Source organism: Pyrgilauda ruficollis, unplaced genomic scaffold (assembly GCF_017590135.1).
Source record: "Pyrgilauda ruficollis isolate IOZ18807 unplaced genomic scaffold, ASM1759013v1 scaffold40, whole genome shotgun sequence".
NCBI classification, from domain to species: Eukaryota; Metazoa; Chordata; class Aves; order Passeriformes; family Passeridae; genus Pyrgilauda; species Pyrgilauda ruficollis.
Window position 1 is genome coordinate 9701990 of NW_024525490.1, and position 16873 is coordinate 9718862.

Below are 16873 nucleotides of genomic sequence, written 5' to 3' on the forward strand. Positions count from 1 at the left end.
AATAATGTCGCTCAAAATAATAATCTTATCTTGTTTTGAATAATAGGCTTCCTTTGTTTTCCTAAAATAATGCAAGTACTGGAGCATGGGCAAAGCAATCAAGTGCTTTTGTGTGTTCTGTTTCATTTTACCATACTTAAGCTAGAACGTGCTTAATCTCACTCCTGTGTGTGACCATCAAGATAGGGCAATGGCATACTGGGAAATCCTGTCAGAAGTGCAACTCTCACTGAAGAGTAAAGATACTGACTTATTTTTCATAAAATATTATTTTAGATGTCACTGCCAATATTAAATCTCCAACATGAGTTTAAGCTTTAAATGAATGATGATGATAATAATATGCCATAAGATGTTTCAGCAATGTTCCAGTGCCATGCAACAACTCTGTGTGTTTTCCAGCTTAAATTTGTAATTGACATAGGTATTAATTGTGTGCCTTTTTTGCTAAAAATAATATTTCTTTGGACTGTTGAATTTATTGCATTTTGATAGTTGCCTTTGGCGCTAGAACAGTTGTGTGGAACCTTTTATGACTCTAGCATTCGTACTGTTGCATAATTATGTCTTCACAAAGTTAACTCAAAGGTAGTTGAAAAATAGTGCTATAGCTGTGGTAGAGGTAGAAGCAAGAGAAGATAGAAGCAGGGTCTTTCAGCACAATTTGAAGGAAATTGACACGTTTCTCACGCTAGATAATTTTGTCAGATGAAAAGTTGCCAGTTGCCTAGTTGTTCAAATAGCTAGCAGCTCTTTAATGCTAAATTGCTTACATATATCATTCAGAAAAGTTAACCCATCTGCAGTGAATTGCATCTTGGCTGTATTGAAAAAAGAATTGCAGCTGGATGAGCTTGTGTTTCTGTTTTACTTGAAATTTTTCTTTCATTAAATAGGTACCTGAAGTTAGAAGAAAATGGGGCAGTTCTGAAGTTGGACTCCAGGCATGGCACTGTACTGTTGTAAAATAAATCTATCCTGCCTCTCTGCTCAGCAAGTATTGTCTCTTAACTTGAGAATATTGTACTTCATATCAGAGTAAGCTACTGCAGGCTTGTGGGCTAGGCAGAAAGGGTATTTTACACAGTGTAGTAACTAGGGTGACTTCTGTTCAAGAGAAAATACAGATTTTTTTGTCTTACTTAACCCTCAGTTTACACTGTAAATAGATATCAGTGTATCTTTTTCTTTGGTTTAAAAGTGGATTATTTTCGTTTAAATGAAGCAGGTTGGGCTGAATCTTAGCATAAATGTAGAAATGGATGACAGAATAAACAAATCAGAGGCCTTGTAATATCGCTCTGAAGGGCCAGTTCAAAAACTTTGGCATTTTTGAAGCTGTGAAGATAAAAACTGTAAAAGGCTTTTACAATTTGTAAGGATTATTTAAGTATGCTATTTCAGAATATACAGAAATTTCATATAGGTTCACATTTATTTAAACTGGAGGATTAGAAGCAGGAAGAAGCTTGACTTATTTCCAGTTGAGATGGCGGGTGCAGTGCTTATTGATAGTTCATGTTAAAGATCATGATGGTATGGAGAATGAAGACAAAGAAAATGGTGCTTGCCTAAGTAAAGAGAAATCCATTTTGGTATTGCATATGATTGGTTAAAACTACTTAGCTTTTAAAGTAATTGTTTCAAAGTGATTAACTTTGAAATGAGAGCAAAATTGAGGAAAAATACCCTGACTGGCAGAAGAAATTAATGCAGCTAATGATGCATAAGTATTTATTAAACATTTCTCCCTCTCACTAAGTTCTGCATTTGTGGAACAGAATTATGTATATGTACATGAGGATGATAAAGTACTCATCAGCTCTCTCCTAACTTCCCTAGTAGTTCAAGAAAGCAACAAGCTGATACAGAAGTAAGAAAAATAAACCTGTGGGGCTATTTCAGTCTTGTTAGCTGTCACGGAGGGGGTTGATTTTCTGTGGAGCTAATTGAGAGGCTTTTTCAAATGCATCTCTAGAGAAATAGTATGCTTCGACTTCATAAAGTGTTTGTAGTATACTGTTTGTGATAATGACAGAAATTATACCAGTACAGAGTATGAGTCCAGCACTCTGAGTAAAATGTCCTAACTCAGAGGTTGTTTCTATGAAACACTGTTCAGTGTGATGTTGTAAGACTGACTAAAACATAAAGTCTGTAAGAATCAGATGAACAACAACAGGGGGTGGAGTAATCTAATCAGTAAAAAGAGAGCCAGTGATCTGCTTCTAGTACATCAAAGGAAAGTAGTGAGGTGGGTCAAGGAAAAAGATTCTTTCCCAGGAATACCAGGCAAGTAAGGGGTGATTGCATAATAGGGTGTAGGATGCGGGATGCAGAGAGAAAAGAGCTGGGGAATGGGACACAATATTGTACACAGCTTATTATGGGATGTTTAGGTGACACAGACCAAACCAGGAGAATACAAAAATCAAGGTGGATTGGGGTCTAGCAAGCTTGAGGAAGCAGGGGGAAGTGGATAAAAAGAGGCAGTCACATATGTGCTGGTAGTTGGGCAGGTTGCTGGGCAGTAGGATTGTCTGAGCCTTCACTTATGAGACAAACATACAGTGATTACATCTGATGTGTGTTAACAGCACATTTCGCACTGGACTAACCAGTGAGTATGATACAAGCACCTGGGAAGTTCTAAGGTATGAGGTGATTGCTGGCTAAGGGTGTAGGATCCTGATATTGAATGAAGTTTCATGTAGAAAGACTTCTGTTACAATTAACGAAAATACTGAGAAGCTGAATACTGAATTGGGATGGTAAGCATTTTTAAAAATTTTTTTTACTGTGAGCTCAATCAGTTACCATGCCTAAAACAGCTCATTCTTGTCTGGAAGTATATGAAGAAGGAATTACAAATAAATGCCCTTTAGCTCTGATTGGGTACAGTGATGTCGTATTATGTATTACTTGTAAGGTTTTTGAAAGGAAAGTTATAAAAGAAAATAGTTTAATGTGGAACTAGAACTAATATAGCTGCATTATTGTAATCTTGCTGAGGCTAATGAGTGCAATAGAAATCAAGTAGAAATGTGTAAGCTGAGTTCATATAACCATAATATGTGATTTGAAAACTGAAGGTGAATTTAAAATAGCTTACAAAATTATAAACCATGTTTATTGCGTTTCACAGCTTGCAAACTGAGATGCATTAAAACACTTTGACCCTAATCCGATTTACAGATCTCATAAGGGGACACTGGATTAGCTGTAAGATGGATCTTTTGAGGTTTTCTGCTTTATAGTGATTTCTTCTATAAGATAATATTATATTATATAAGATGCAAACCCCAGCTTTTATTGGATTAAAAGCAGAATTCTTCCATTTTATCTAAATCAAGTTCTATGACAAGATAATACAAAGTAGGAAGAGGGCTCATAAACAGCTTTTTCTCTGCCTTTTGTGTCCTTGTAAACAGGTCCTTGCTTTTGGGCTCAAATGCAGTACTTTCAAAGATCTACAGCTGCAGGAAACTGCTCAAATCTTTGCCCTCAGAATCTCTGGAAAACTTGCATACCTCTGCACTCAAACTGTGTGCCTCTCCTATTCTGCAGTCTTGGCATCCCTAGCTCAGCTTCAAGTTGCTACATCTTGTGACCTTTACCTAGGAATCATTTTGCTATCTTTTGATGGTTTTTTCAAGTATCAGACTTAGGAAAAAGAGCTTTTCCTCTTTTTTTCAGATCCTATTCTTAACTTTTCCACTTTAAGAACCTAATATATTTGAATCTGAATGCATAGAACTATTGTTTCCAATGTGGTTGTTGCTATATAGATTTAATGCATGAATATAAGAATAAGGATTTATTTCTGATACTTTTCTGAAGTCTCAGAAGTAAGTATAAAAAGAAAGGCAACTTAATTGTAGGAAATTGTACTTCTACATGGTTCATACGTCGTTTTGAGCAAGGTAAAAGGGCCTCTAAAATTGTCTGATGCATTAGAAAGGAGCTAAACCAATTCTGCTAAGTACAAGACATAAAAGGTTTTAAGCCTTCTTGAAATATATTGACTAAATGAGATCTGAGCTAACATTTTAAATTCAGTTAAAATACAGTGTTAGTACTGCTTGTTCAATAAGTAAGAACAAAGGAATAGTCTTAATCCATTTTCACAGAAATGATTAGTGTATTAGCCTAGACCCAGCTGAAATCATATTAATGGAATAAGATTATGGTGCAAGGTCTGTTATTTCTGCCATGAAGTTTTTAATTCAAATTACTAAAGATATAATGTATTTTACATAATCTTGCCCAAGTATCTTGCTCTAACTGTGAAAATCTAATGAAATCCACATACGCAGGATTTTAAAGTGAAGATGGTAGATCAAGGACCACTTTAAAAATTTTTTCTTTGGATATGTATTTTGACTGAAGGACCTTAGTGTGTACAGAATCATATTTTGTAACATCAAAAGGCAGTTTGGGGTTTTTTGTTTGCTTAGTGTGAATTCCTTAATTAGGCTTACCCAGGTGAGTGTGCGTAGTTTAGTGTCTGTGAGTGATTAACTGAAATAATCACAATAGACTCTTAAATAATCAATTTACATTTTCCCCTTGGCTTGGCTCTTTGATTCAAGATAATTCCAGTTTGATAAATAAGAATGATGGCTTTTTTGTTGTTGACATGCAGGTTTTTCCTCTTGATTAGAAATGCATCAGAGTTTGATTGCAGAGTTGCTGTAGTCAATGCTACTTCACAATGATAGCAACATAGTTTTACTTGTGCTTCATTATAGTGCGTCAGTTTTCTGGCTTTTTTGCTAGTTAGGCAACATAGGAATTCATTGCTTGCTAAAAGTATCTTCAGTTCTGAGAAGTTAATCTGATTTCTAAATTTCTGCATCTTTAGTTGCAAGTCTGAAAAAAACAAGTGCTGGTATTTTATAGGAGGGTAAACAAAATAACACGATACATCTTTAATGCCATTTAAATAAAATATTATGAAAATACTAATTTTTACTTATTTTCAGGTCAGATATGAAAGCTGTAAAAATATTCCTTAAAAATTCTAGGATGTGCCTACATGAGAAATGCTGTAAATGGATACAGACTAAACTTTTAGAGCGTAAGCATCAGAAAAATATCTACAAACCTATTGCAAGATATAGTAAATTACTAACATTATTTTCTCATATGGCAATTCTCAAATGTTTATGCTCTCCTGCAAGTTTTATTGCAAGCAGGTAATGAAGAGGGAAGGAATCCAATTGCTTTATGCACAGGGCATGCAATTCCTATGTATTAAGAGCAAAGGAGAGCTTTTGTTCAGTAACCGTAGAGGCGTATATGAGCTCTAGTGAGTAAACTGGAAATTGCTTTTAAGTAAGTTAGAAGTGCTTTTCACAAAATTATTTGATGTATCGTCAGCTTTCATAAGGCTTCTTGTAGTTAAGGTAGGGCATATGAGTTAGAAATACAATGGTAATCAGATGCATTTTCAACAGACTTAGTTCTAGATTCGTATGAATTTTTCATTAAGGTGGAAAATTGAGGAAAAAAATGTGAAGGAAAATGGGAGCAGATAAGTGGACTGGACAGCTGATTAATCAGATTTTGGCAGTGACTGATATCTTGCCTGAGAGTAGGAGAGATTTTTAGATTAGTAACTTATGACTGCTCTGACTGTAGTGTTTTTCTACTTTAGAGGTATTAATCATGTGGCTTATGTCCTGTACTATGTATGCTACCCCTTTAAATGCTCTCACACAGTGTAAATGAGAATAAGGTCAATGATAATCCTAAATGCTGGTATTAAAATCTGCTGAATTATTTACACTGTCATCTTGCAGTAGTGAATTTGGCAAAATTCGGCTTGTTTTTAAAGTATTTGGTGTGGTTTACATTTTTACTGAATGACATATCTTTTAGAGCTATAAAACCCTTAAAATCTGTACATATGATGGTAACCTTGCATAAGGTTACAGAAACAGAAGATGGAAACTTGAATCTCCTGTTTATAAAAAAAAATAATCACAGTATTTTCACTGTATGCTGGCACTTCTGAACCAGGCCTTACCAAAAAGGTTTGTACACAGCTGTCAGTTCCCGTGCAAAATGCCCTCAGCTGCCTGTCAGAGGAGAGTATTCTGGGGAACAGGGATGTGCAGAAGAGTAGCCCATAAATTTAGACCGTAGGCCCTAGAATGTATTTTAATATTAAACAATGTTCTGAAAGGATACCAGTGCCCTTACTTATTTAATAAACTTGTATTCTTTTCCTATTTTACTACAACAGTAATTTTAAAAAGGCAGTGGGTTTGACTGCAGAGCAATGTATTTGATGCTAGATCTGATTCTTACTGTTTTATCATTAAAAATGTAGCCCTTATCAGAAGACCTCACATATGTTATCTGTTCTGTCAACCAAGCAGCTCATGTAAAGCTTTCTACTTCCCTCTTGTCTTGCCCTGCCCATCTTGTGCACCTGATAGCCAGATGTGTTTGGCATGGTGCTGAATGTTGGGAATGGACAAGCTTGTTTGGCAGTAAGGGAGCTTTGGTGGCAGGAGCCATAGACCTCATAGCATCGTGAATTACATATGTGAATTTAACAGGTGTGTGTTTAATAGGTGTAGTCAGTCATGGTGGTACTGACCCTCCTTTTTGTCTTTCCCATATATAACCATATCCCCTATAGGCAACATTCTATGTGCTGTACTATAATCTCTGTACAGAGGAAGGAGGAGAATTGACTTGGCAATGCTTTCATTTTTTTTCTCTTTTTCTGAGGCAGAATGAATCTCTCATTTAATGGTTATCTCCAAAAAATAGCTGGCTGAAGAAAATTAGATTAAATACCCCACTGACACGCTAGACTTCCTACAGTCTGTGACTTACACTTCAGGTGTTACTCAGTTTTCTTCACAATCCCATCTCCTGCAGATTTTCAGCCAAAGTTTCTGTGAGAAAGCATTACTGCCCATTCCAGGGACTTGGAGTTTACTTTTGGATGAGTCAACTGCAAAACTATAATACTCAGATCTTTGATGCTTGTGTATGCTAAGCTTCAATGGGAAAACTGAATTTGGGAATTCACTGTAGTTTGCTGGATGAGGTTTGTGTATAGGCTGATTCACTTGACTCATGTGCTCCTTGCATCTGTTTGACAAAGTCCATAGAGTGCCAGAAAAAGGGAAGAGAAGGTGGTTGTGAAGAAAATCTACCAATAGGGAAGTACTGCTGATTCTTAAGTGTATGTGTGTGTCTGTGTTTGTGTGTAGTCCTTGAATGTACTTAAGGAGGTGCTTGAAGGTTGGCTTGCTTAAATTAGCAAAACAAGAAATATAATTGTGCAAAGTGAGCAAAACTAAAATGATACAGTTATCAAAGTGTCACCACTCAGCAAAAGCCAAAACACCAGTGTGTTATCTACAGTATTGTAGCCACAAATCCAAAATATAGCATTGTATTGACTGCTGTGAAGAATGTGAGCTCCATTCCAGCCAGACCCATAAAGGCAATTAGTTTGAAAAACATACAGTATAAAGTGCCTATCAGTTCCCTTGTCCTTGTCAAAGAAACATCTTTATTCACTAATAATTTGCTTTAGAGAAACATATAAGAGGGGGAAACAAGTCTGTAAAATCAACTCTGGAACTTAAGATGTGAAGAAAGTAGTTAACACTGTTACTTGCTGATTTATTTTGTTTCATTTAACTCAAGAAAAGTATTTCACATAAATTAGATTGAACTAGAATGGTGTAACTAGTAGTATATTGAAAGCAATACATTGTGAGAGCTCAATAAAGACCAATATTGATTTCTGTAAAATGGAGCTTTCTTTTTTAATTTGAGACCTAGCAGAGACTTTTTTTTTTTTTTTCCTGGCCTAACCTGTGTTCTTACCCATTTTTTCAAAATTAAACCTCGTATAACTTCTGTTGTTGCACAAAATTATTAAAGAAAAATAAAGGAGGATTGCCCAATAATGCAACATTAAATACAGGTTTCTGAGTTAAAAGATGCTCTTTCATGATGGAATGGAAGACTCTCATTCTGTGTAAATTGTACGTTTTTGACAATGGTGTTCTTTTCATCTTAAAAGACAAAGCCAGAGCTGCAGCAGAATAAACCTCAAAACTTTGGTACAGATTTTTGTACTTGATAAACTGGACATTTTCAAAACCTGATAGGCTGGAAATTACCTTGAAGTCTTAGAGCTGATGTTGGATAAATGAACAAGATTGATAGGTGACTAACCCTGCAATTCTCTAATGGTAGGGAAATGAGCAAGATTAATTAAATCATAGACAGTATCTCTATGAATTACAAGAAGACTGGCTGGTGCAGCTTCCACTAATGAAGGCATCATCTCAGTGTGAGATTAAAGTAGGCTTGTGCACTTGGTTGCATTAAAATCAGACAAGTTAGAGGTGATCTAGTCTTCTCCACTGTTGTCTGCTTTTAGATTTTGTTTGTGATGGTTTCTTAGCACAGAGCATCATAGTTGGCCAAGGTGCACTGTGGAGGTATATGGAGATTACCAGCATATAAATCACTGGATATCCAGTAATTTCAAGCCAGTTGATTTGCAGTGATGGTGTCGGAGAAATTAGGTGAAGGTCCAAATACTAATTTCTGGATTTCCATTTTAATTAAGTAGGAAAGAGATGCTGCTTCTTATGTGTAAACATAATTTCTCAGTTGTTCATTTTGGTGGAGGTAGAGTTATGAGGAGTTCATAAATATTTTTAAATATTTGCTTTTTAGATACTGAAAGATGATTAATCTTGTTGTGTGAGGACTACTTACAGATGTGGTATTAGCACCATACTGTCACATTATTGTTTTGTAGATATACAGCAGACAAGATTAAGGCATCACTTGATTTGGGTATAAAATTGAGAGTCATTCATCACTGGATTCTAAGAAAGAAATGAAAGCCGGAGCTTGAAGAGGGAATTGCTTCCTTGATGGCACCTTAATCAGTTATCTATGCCATCACAAAATCTTATTGAAGTAAAAGCATCACCCTGTGATGCTTCACCCTTGTCTGCCAAGCCAGTCACGACACTGTTAAAAGTGTTAGTTTGGTATGTTGGCTGATTTCTCCAATTAACATTCTTGTCCTTTATGTGCCTGGAATTGGTTTCCAGTTTATTTGTTCCATTGCCTTCCTAGGTATTGGGGTGAGACAACTGAGCAACCAGTTGTTCCCTGGATCTTGCTTCTTGCCCCTGAAGAAACAAGAAGAGCATAAGAAGAGTGGAATGTTAAAAGGACTGCATTGGAAAATAAAACAATGAAAGATTAATGTATCCCTGTTACCTGTCATCTACAGGATTACAAAAATTTATAATGCCTATACTGGATCTGAGTAATGTGTGTCCCTGCTCCTGTACTGAAAATATGTGCTTAATAGGTGAAAATACTTGTAAGAGGTTGCAAAGTTAATTCTTTATTTGCCTCCTTAATTTGGCCAAAGTGTCTAATAGCTACTGATCAAAGGGCAATTTAAATTAGTTTTTGTGGCTCTTTTCATAACAAGGACTCAAGTTTTTTAGGTAAAAAATTCCAAGTCATGCTGATCTTGTGGAGGATGTAAAAGAATCAACTCTCTTGAAGCTTGTTCTGGCTTCAGCTTCTTTCAGTGATATTTGGAAACAAATGGTTTTCAATAATCTCAGAATAATTGAAGGCAGTAAACATTGCTTGCTTTCTGTAGGTCTCCAACATGAGAAGAACCCTGAAGGGTAATATAGTGGCCATTAGTGACAACTGTGAAAAATGGCCATGTAAGACCTGCATATCAAAGATGTATTGATGTTCTGCTGTTTGCAAGGACAGTATTTCAGAAAAATGTACTAGCAGCGTAAAAATGATTTTGAATGAGAAGCTGTTAATTCATGACCTGAAGTAAATATATCTAGAAATTGCTATAACCATGTACTTCATTCACTAAATCCACATATATTACTAAGACAATCTTGGATGTCATAAAAAAATAGTAGCCCCAGTACCCTTGAAGGCTCCACTTGAAAGTAAATGCACAAAATTGTGTACCTGTTCCTTCTACTTGCCTTTTTCATATTAGATTCTTAATGCTATTTTTAGTTTACTTAATGCTGCTTAGTCTCCTGTTTTTAATGTGGTCTTATTCCAAAGTGCACAACAAGGAATAGGTTATCTAGTACTGGTGTCAATACTTAAAAATAATTGCTGTGGGATTCAAGGAGACTGGTAATAGAAACTGAGATGAATCTTAGTGCAGCAAGAGTCCCAAGTATTTGTCATGCTACCTTGCATCTCTACAAAATATGGTATTTTTTAGATACAACACAACACTAAATTAAACAGTAAGTTTAAGAAATGTCACTGCCTCGTTATGCAGGTTTTTTTCGTGTTGCACACTTCTGTGCTCAATGAGTGCAGTACTTAACATCTTGAAAGGCCACTCTCTACATAAAGCCTAGTCATGAATGAGTCCTATTGGGGCAAAACTGCTAAAAAGAAATTAAACATCACATTTCACTTTATGATTGTAGTAAAATTTTCTATTGACTCCAGTGTGGCTTCCTTTTTGTTCTTGTCCAAAGTTTCAATACCTTGTTTATGCCAGAATTATATGGGCTGGAAGAGACCTCTTGAGGTTCTCTCCTCAACCCTGAAATACGGCATGATCTCTGCTAGAGAGCGCTGAAGGAAGCTGTTGCTTTTTGTTATATCTACTTCAGGTGGACCACAGTGCAGAATCTATGGGACTGAACAGAGAACAAGACTCTCAAAAGCAGCATGATAGTGAGGGTCATTGAGGTATTCATAAAAATAATTGTGTGCGTGCAAGTTTCTTGTTCTAACTCATCCCACTGGTGCATTACCTGGTTTATGCCTAAGTGCAGGTGACTTTAGAGAAGTCCCTGTCTATCTGTGAATCATGGCAGACCTTAAGCACCAAACAAATGTCTTCTGAATTTGTACAGGAGCCCTCCTATGTGCCATGAAGCATCTTAAACAGAAATAAAGGCATACCGAATTACAGAATTGATTGAAATCTCAGACAGGAAGATAAGAAATTCCAGGAAATGGTGCTTATTATGATGAGAGAATGGGGGAACAAAATCATTTTGCAGGTATAATTATGAGGAAGATCTTTTGTTCCAAGTAGCTGCTGAGTATTGCTTTGTGTGTCTGCTGTTATACAGATTAATTATTGGTAAATGTTAGGTGACTAATGTGTTTTTTCATTTTTCAGACTGAAGGTTAGAATGTTGGTGAAAATTGTGTAGCTGCAAAGATGTTGAATAGTGTTTTAAGGAGAAAATCTTCACTAAGGAAACAAATACAGTATTAATGGCTAGAAATATTTGATATACTGATGACCTTGAAAATAATTTTTGCAGCTTTTCTTAAAGTGATTAACTATGAAATAACCTTAAAATCTAAACCTTAAAATCTTAACCTTAAAATCTGGCAAGGGAGCAAAATGGGACAGAAACTTTTGATCAAGAAATAATAGTTATGATATTGGAAAAGGGCATTTTAAGGCATATTTTTGTAGAAATTCATATTTTTATACCTTGTATCCCCATTGCCTTTCTTATTTGGAGAGTGATGAAACAGAAATATGCATTTGATATGTACTGAAAGCATTTATTTGACAAAACAGAGGACCTAAGCAGATTATTCCTCCCATATTTTTAAAATTTTAGTTTAGATAATGAGATTATATTGCCACAGTAGCAAGTACCAAATAAAAGAAAGTGCTATTTGAACTCTTTCTATTCAGTTCTTATTAATGTATGTACAAGTGTTTGACTTCTGTGAAAAGTTTGCATTCAAACTGACCTGTCAAGCTTTACATTATTTCAGACTTGTGGTTTTAGGTAGTTATCAGAAATCTAATACAGTGTAATGAAAATTTGCATATTTAATATAATTCTAGCGGGTTTTCTTTTCAGTTGAAAGAAATCATTCTATATTCATAACTTTTAAGCTATTTCCAGTTTCATGAAATAAAGGAGCATGTCAGAAATGCTTCTTTTTACAACTTCTGTGACCCATAGTGTTTCTTACAGAAAAAACTCAAATGTTCGAGGTGTTATGGCACATTCTGTTCTGAAGTACTTACTGTTAATTCTGATTAGTGTTTATAATAATAATAATAATAATTTTGTTGGTTTATGGCATATTTACTGAGATATGGTCAGTTGTAGAAAACTTGATTTTGAATTGTCACTTTTAAAAAATTCTTGATATGTTGTCATGGTTTACTTTCAAAAACTATACTTTTTTTGTGTTTGGAATTGGTGTGCTATGCTCCAGATTGTAAACACGGTGTTGAAAGTTAAAATACACAATAGAATCAGGGAATTCATGGACTGTTTTTTCATCAGGCTATTTCCCAAATAGCTGGATCTTGAGCAAGATATGTAAAGTCAAACTAAGGATTTTTGGAAAGAGGGAGCAAGTATTTCTGAGAGATTAGCAAGGGTCAGATTATGTGTGATGATACCTGTTTGTGGTACCTTCAGGAGTGGATTTTGGTTAATTGTGGCTCTTTGCTGAGGGTTTTCAGTGGGGATTTGCTCATGCAAGAGGAGTGTCTGTGGTGTAACAGGCTTCTGTTCACTTGGGCTGCCTTTGAATACTCTTGAGTTTCCTCACTGCTCTTTACAAACAACAAGCTCCGTACTCTATCCCCCTTTGACAGAAGAGAAAGAAAGTAGAGGAGTACCTAAAACAGATCTTTATAGAATTGTGTTGAACTTTAAAGCTTCCCTAATGCTAAACACTAAGATGCAGTGACTTCTGCAGCCCTAAGGAGCCTCAGTGACCCTGTGAAAGCCACGTTATGTATGTGATAAAGGTGTGAGTGAAGCAGGTTCTGTCAGTGTCTGCCCAGTGCCCAGCCTGACAGTGTCCTGCCACTGTTATTGGGTAGTGTCTTCTAGTTAAAGGCTGTACTCATTGATCAACCAGTCCACTTCAGGTTTTTGTGATAAGTATGGAGAAAGGCACATTAAATGCACATGAAGAAATGCATTTGTCATGTCACTACTATTAACCACTTCATTTTAGAAATTGATGTTTTGATGGATTCAGGGGATCAGCCTGATACTGGTGTGAGAAGACCTATAAACAGATTTATGAAGTAATTTTCATAATCAAATTTCACATCAATACCATCTTACATTTTGAAGTCTCTGGGCAAGAGAAGATTAGAAATTCCCTTTTCAGAAGGAGAAGAATGCTGTTATTAGTATTCAGGTTTATAAAGGGAAAGGTCATGAACTCAGGTTGTGTGCATCAGTGCTCAGCATCTCAAAATTGTACACGTTCTGCAGATGTTCTTTACAGAAAGGCGAACTGATATCATTAGTATGATTCTAGTTTGTAAATTTAAGCTTTTAAAAACTTTATTTTTTCCCTCTTTATGCTACAGAATGATATCATTTGGTTGTTGAAATGAGTTGATAAATTACAGACAGCTTTTTGCCTATTGCATGATATGCAGTGGTTCAATTTAAGAATTCAGTTTATTTTAAACTATCCTCAAACTTACATTTATTTTAAAATTTAATATATACCTGTGAACAATAATTTTTTACAGTCATGTGCCAGTTTGACCATAACTGCCACATACTTCATTGCAAATCAAATTCATTATGATAAACAAATATGGAAAAGGACTTTTACTTCTGATACCAAAGCAGTGTCTTTAATGAAAATTTTTTAAGCACTGAATCTTTTCAGACATGTTATTTGTGTTTTGTTTTTTTTTTTCCCGTACAAGCCACAGAAGAAAGAGGATCAGCAATCAGAAGCTAAAGCAAGTCCAAAAAAGTCATCAGAACCCACTATTGACCTTTTAGGACTTGGTAAGCAATACATAATTGCTTGGTTTTAAATCAAACATAGATATGCAATTTTATATTTTAATAGGTATACTTTTTGTTTTTTATACTGTGGTTACTGGAAGATTAATTTGAAAACCATAAGATTGCATGCATGAATTTAAAACTATAACAGAAAATTACATTGGGATGTGGGTATATCAGTACTTATGTTTTGCTAGGGAGAGTAATGAGATCCTGTGGGAAGGGGAAGTTATCAAAGTGATCTTCAGAGGCCTTGTGGATTGTAGTATTTCATTGTTTATGGTATAAGTGTACGTTTTAATGAAAATGCTGAGGTCATCTGATTCATGTATCTGTAAAAGACATTATATCATACATTTCCTGTATTAGTTAAAAGAATGGTAAAGTGTCGGACTGCAGCTGACTAATACCTTGTAAAACTTAATATAGTGGGAATTTCAGTGTTCTGTACTGGCTACAACCATCATTCATTTTTATCTAATCCACCTTTTTGTTTTCTGACTGGCAGGTATCTATGGGTTTGTCCTGTAAATAAAGTAGTTTCCAGTAAAATAATTTCATTGACACTGTCTGCCTATACTGTTGTGTATAGGTCATTCTCATAAAATATGTCTTTCATTTATCTCGTGTTGCTCTAAAAGAGTTTTTTCCACTTGATGGAATCTTAAAATGTAAATGGAAGGATAAAATATTACAGTATTTTTATTTCCTTTTGAAATTCAATGTTAGGAAAATCTACAAGTTGTGAATGGATATTAAGAGTATTCACTTTTTATTCATGTAATAGTTACTCTTAATTTTCTACATTATTTCTACATTATATTGGAGGAGGCTAATATGTCTTTTAAATGCAGTTCTAAAAACTTCACTTTGTAGAAGAGTGGTTTGGTTTTCTTAAAAATTTTTGTTTCAAGGTATGAATAATGTGACAAAACATAAGTGTTTTCTCTGCTTTAATATTCACATTCTCATCCAAAATACATGTTTTTTTCCCTCTGGCATTGAGCTAACTGTAAAGTACCATTTTTGCATGGGTTATGTGTATGTTGTCCATATCTCATTCCAAGTAATTGCTCCTATAGGCATACAAATCTTAATTAACACCGTAGAATGAATGTAGAATGAGCCTATTAAAAAAAAAAAAGTAATTTAGACCTGATGGAAAGCTGATTCTCCTTTATTTTCCTTTAGCAGACCAACAACGTAATTAAAACCTAAAATTTAATCAATATGCGGTTTTGAGATTGCTAGGCTTCTGTATTCTGTTGGTCATGATTTGAAAAGTATCTTGGTAACACTGTTTTACGATACAGTAATGAACTCAGATTACATTGGCTAACTTGAGATGTAATGTGCAATGAAAATAGTATTATAATTGGTGTTCAACAGCTTCTCTTCTTCAGTGAGATATAAAAAGGGCAAAGTTTATAATATGTATGTTAAACCTCCATAATTTAGAGGAGGGAATGTTTAAAGATCTTTTAAATAACAAACTGAAAAGCAGTGTAATAAGCCAGTAGCACTTGGAATCCACGAATCCACTGAGCTGCAAATGAGATATTTGTTAATGAGAGGAGACCTGCATATTTTATTTGAAGAGTTGTCTTTTAATTAGCACCTGCAATAGAAGACTTCAGATAGTATTAAAAGAGAGGTCACATCAACCCAGTATGTCATAGAACCATAGAATAGTCCAGGTTGGAAGGGACTTCAAATGGCCTTCTGGTCCAAGGAGTCCATGGGAAGGGGAGTGTAGAGATTATCCAGCATCCTGTCTATCTAGCATCCTATCTGGGCACACAGCCTGCACACGTCCAGTGATGGGAGCTCTGACACATGTGGAGTTGTTCTAGTAATTGATCTCATGGTAAAAAATATCTTTCTTACATTGACAAACTTGTACCTGTTGCCTCCTGTCTTCCCTGTGTGGCTCCGTGTGTTGAGAAAAGAGAGCTGTGTCCTCCTCATAGCTACCCTTCAAGTACTGGCATGCTGGGGTGAGAGTCTTCCTGAGCCTTCCCTTCTCCAGGGAGAAAAGACTGGCCCCTTCAGTCTTTCCTCACAGAGCAGGTCTTGCAGCCCTTTGGCCATCTTCATGCCTCTCTTTTGGACCCTTTCCAGTCTGTGTCTGTCTTGAATTCTGGGAGCCAGAACTGGACACAGACTCCAGGTGAAGCCTGGGAAGTGCTGAGTCGAGTGGGATGATCGCATCTTTGCCTCAGAAGTAGCACCCCTGTGGATACATCCCAGAATTTCACTCATCTCTTTTGCTGCAGTGATGTGCTGCTGATTAAAATGTTTGATATGTCATATCAAATAATATTAAAATGGATATGATTGCTTAGCTTGTTCTTCTTACTGAGCAGACATTTTTCTAATGAGGATTCATTCTCTTAGGACTTCATTTCTGCAAGTGGAGAGTAGTACTAGCTTTTAGTAAGGCAGCTCAAAATCACTTGTGATAGCAGGTTAAGTAATTTTAATGGATCAGAATTCATGCTAGAATAATTTTGGCTTTCAGAACAGCCCAGCTTCTTGGCAAAATATTTTCTTACTCAAGAAAATACTTTGCCTCCCTCACTGCTGGCTTTGGCTGTGGTGTTCGTCTCTGGGTCATTGTTCTTATTGTCTCAGTTGGTTTTGCAGTAGTGACCTCATCAGAAGGTAAACTTCCTTAGATAGGATTTATCCTACGAAAATTGTAGCTGGGCAGTTTTCTGAAAGGGAACTCTCTTTCACTTTTCTTTATGAATTGCAAAATTTTCAAGAAAATATGCCTTGGGGAATTGTACCTTTAAATCTTGTAATAGGAGAAGAGGCATAATATTCTCAGTGACTGTACTGTCACATTTGTGTTTGGGCTGAGCCCTTTCAAATAGATCTATGTGGTTCCCTTGATTTCCTCATCAGGGGGTTGTTATTAAGATGCTGTTTAGATCCTCACTTTTTGATGATGCAACAACATTCATGGGTTTTGGCTTTCTGATTCAGAATAGATTTTAGTTCAGAACTCCTCATACAGAAAGGTGGGGAAATGGACA

At 35.7% G+C, this 16873-nt stretch overlaps 1 protein-coding gene across 4 annotated transcripts in view; it reads left to right on the forward strand.

The window, feature by feature from the left end:
• The window catches only part of SMAP1 (small ArfGAP 1), a 91482-nt gene that overhangs the window by 55315 nt on the left and 19294 nt on the right, over nucleotides 1–16873 (forward strand). For 3 of the 4 annotated variants that reach the window (XM_041477439.1, XM_041477441.1, XM_041477442.1), the window contains one exon: nucleotides 13748–13832. In XM_041477439.1, coding sequence (XP_041333373.1) covers nucleotides 13748–13832 — 85 coding nt within the window. The remainder of the gene's footprint in view (nucleotides 1–13747; nucleotides 13833–16873) is intronic. The other variant, XM_041477440.1, reaches the window with a different exon arrangement.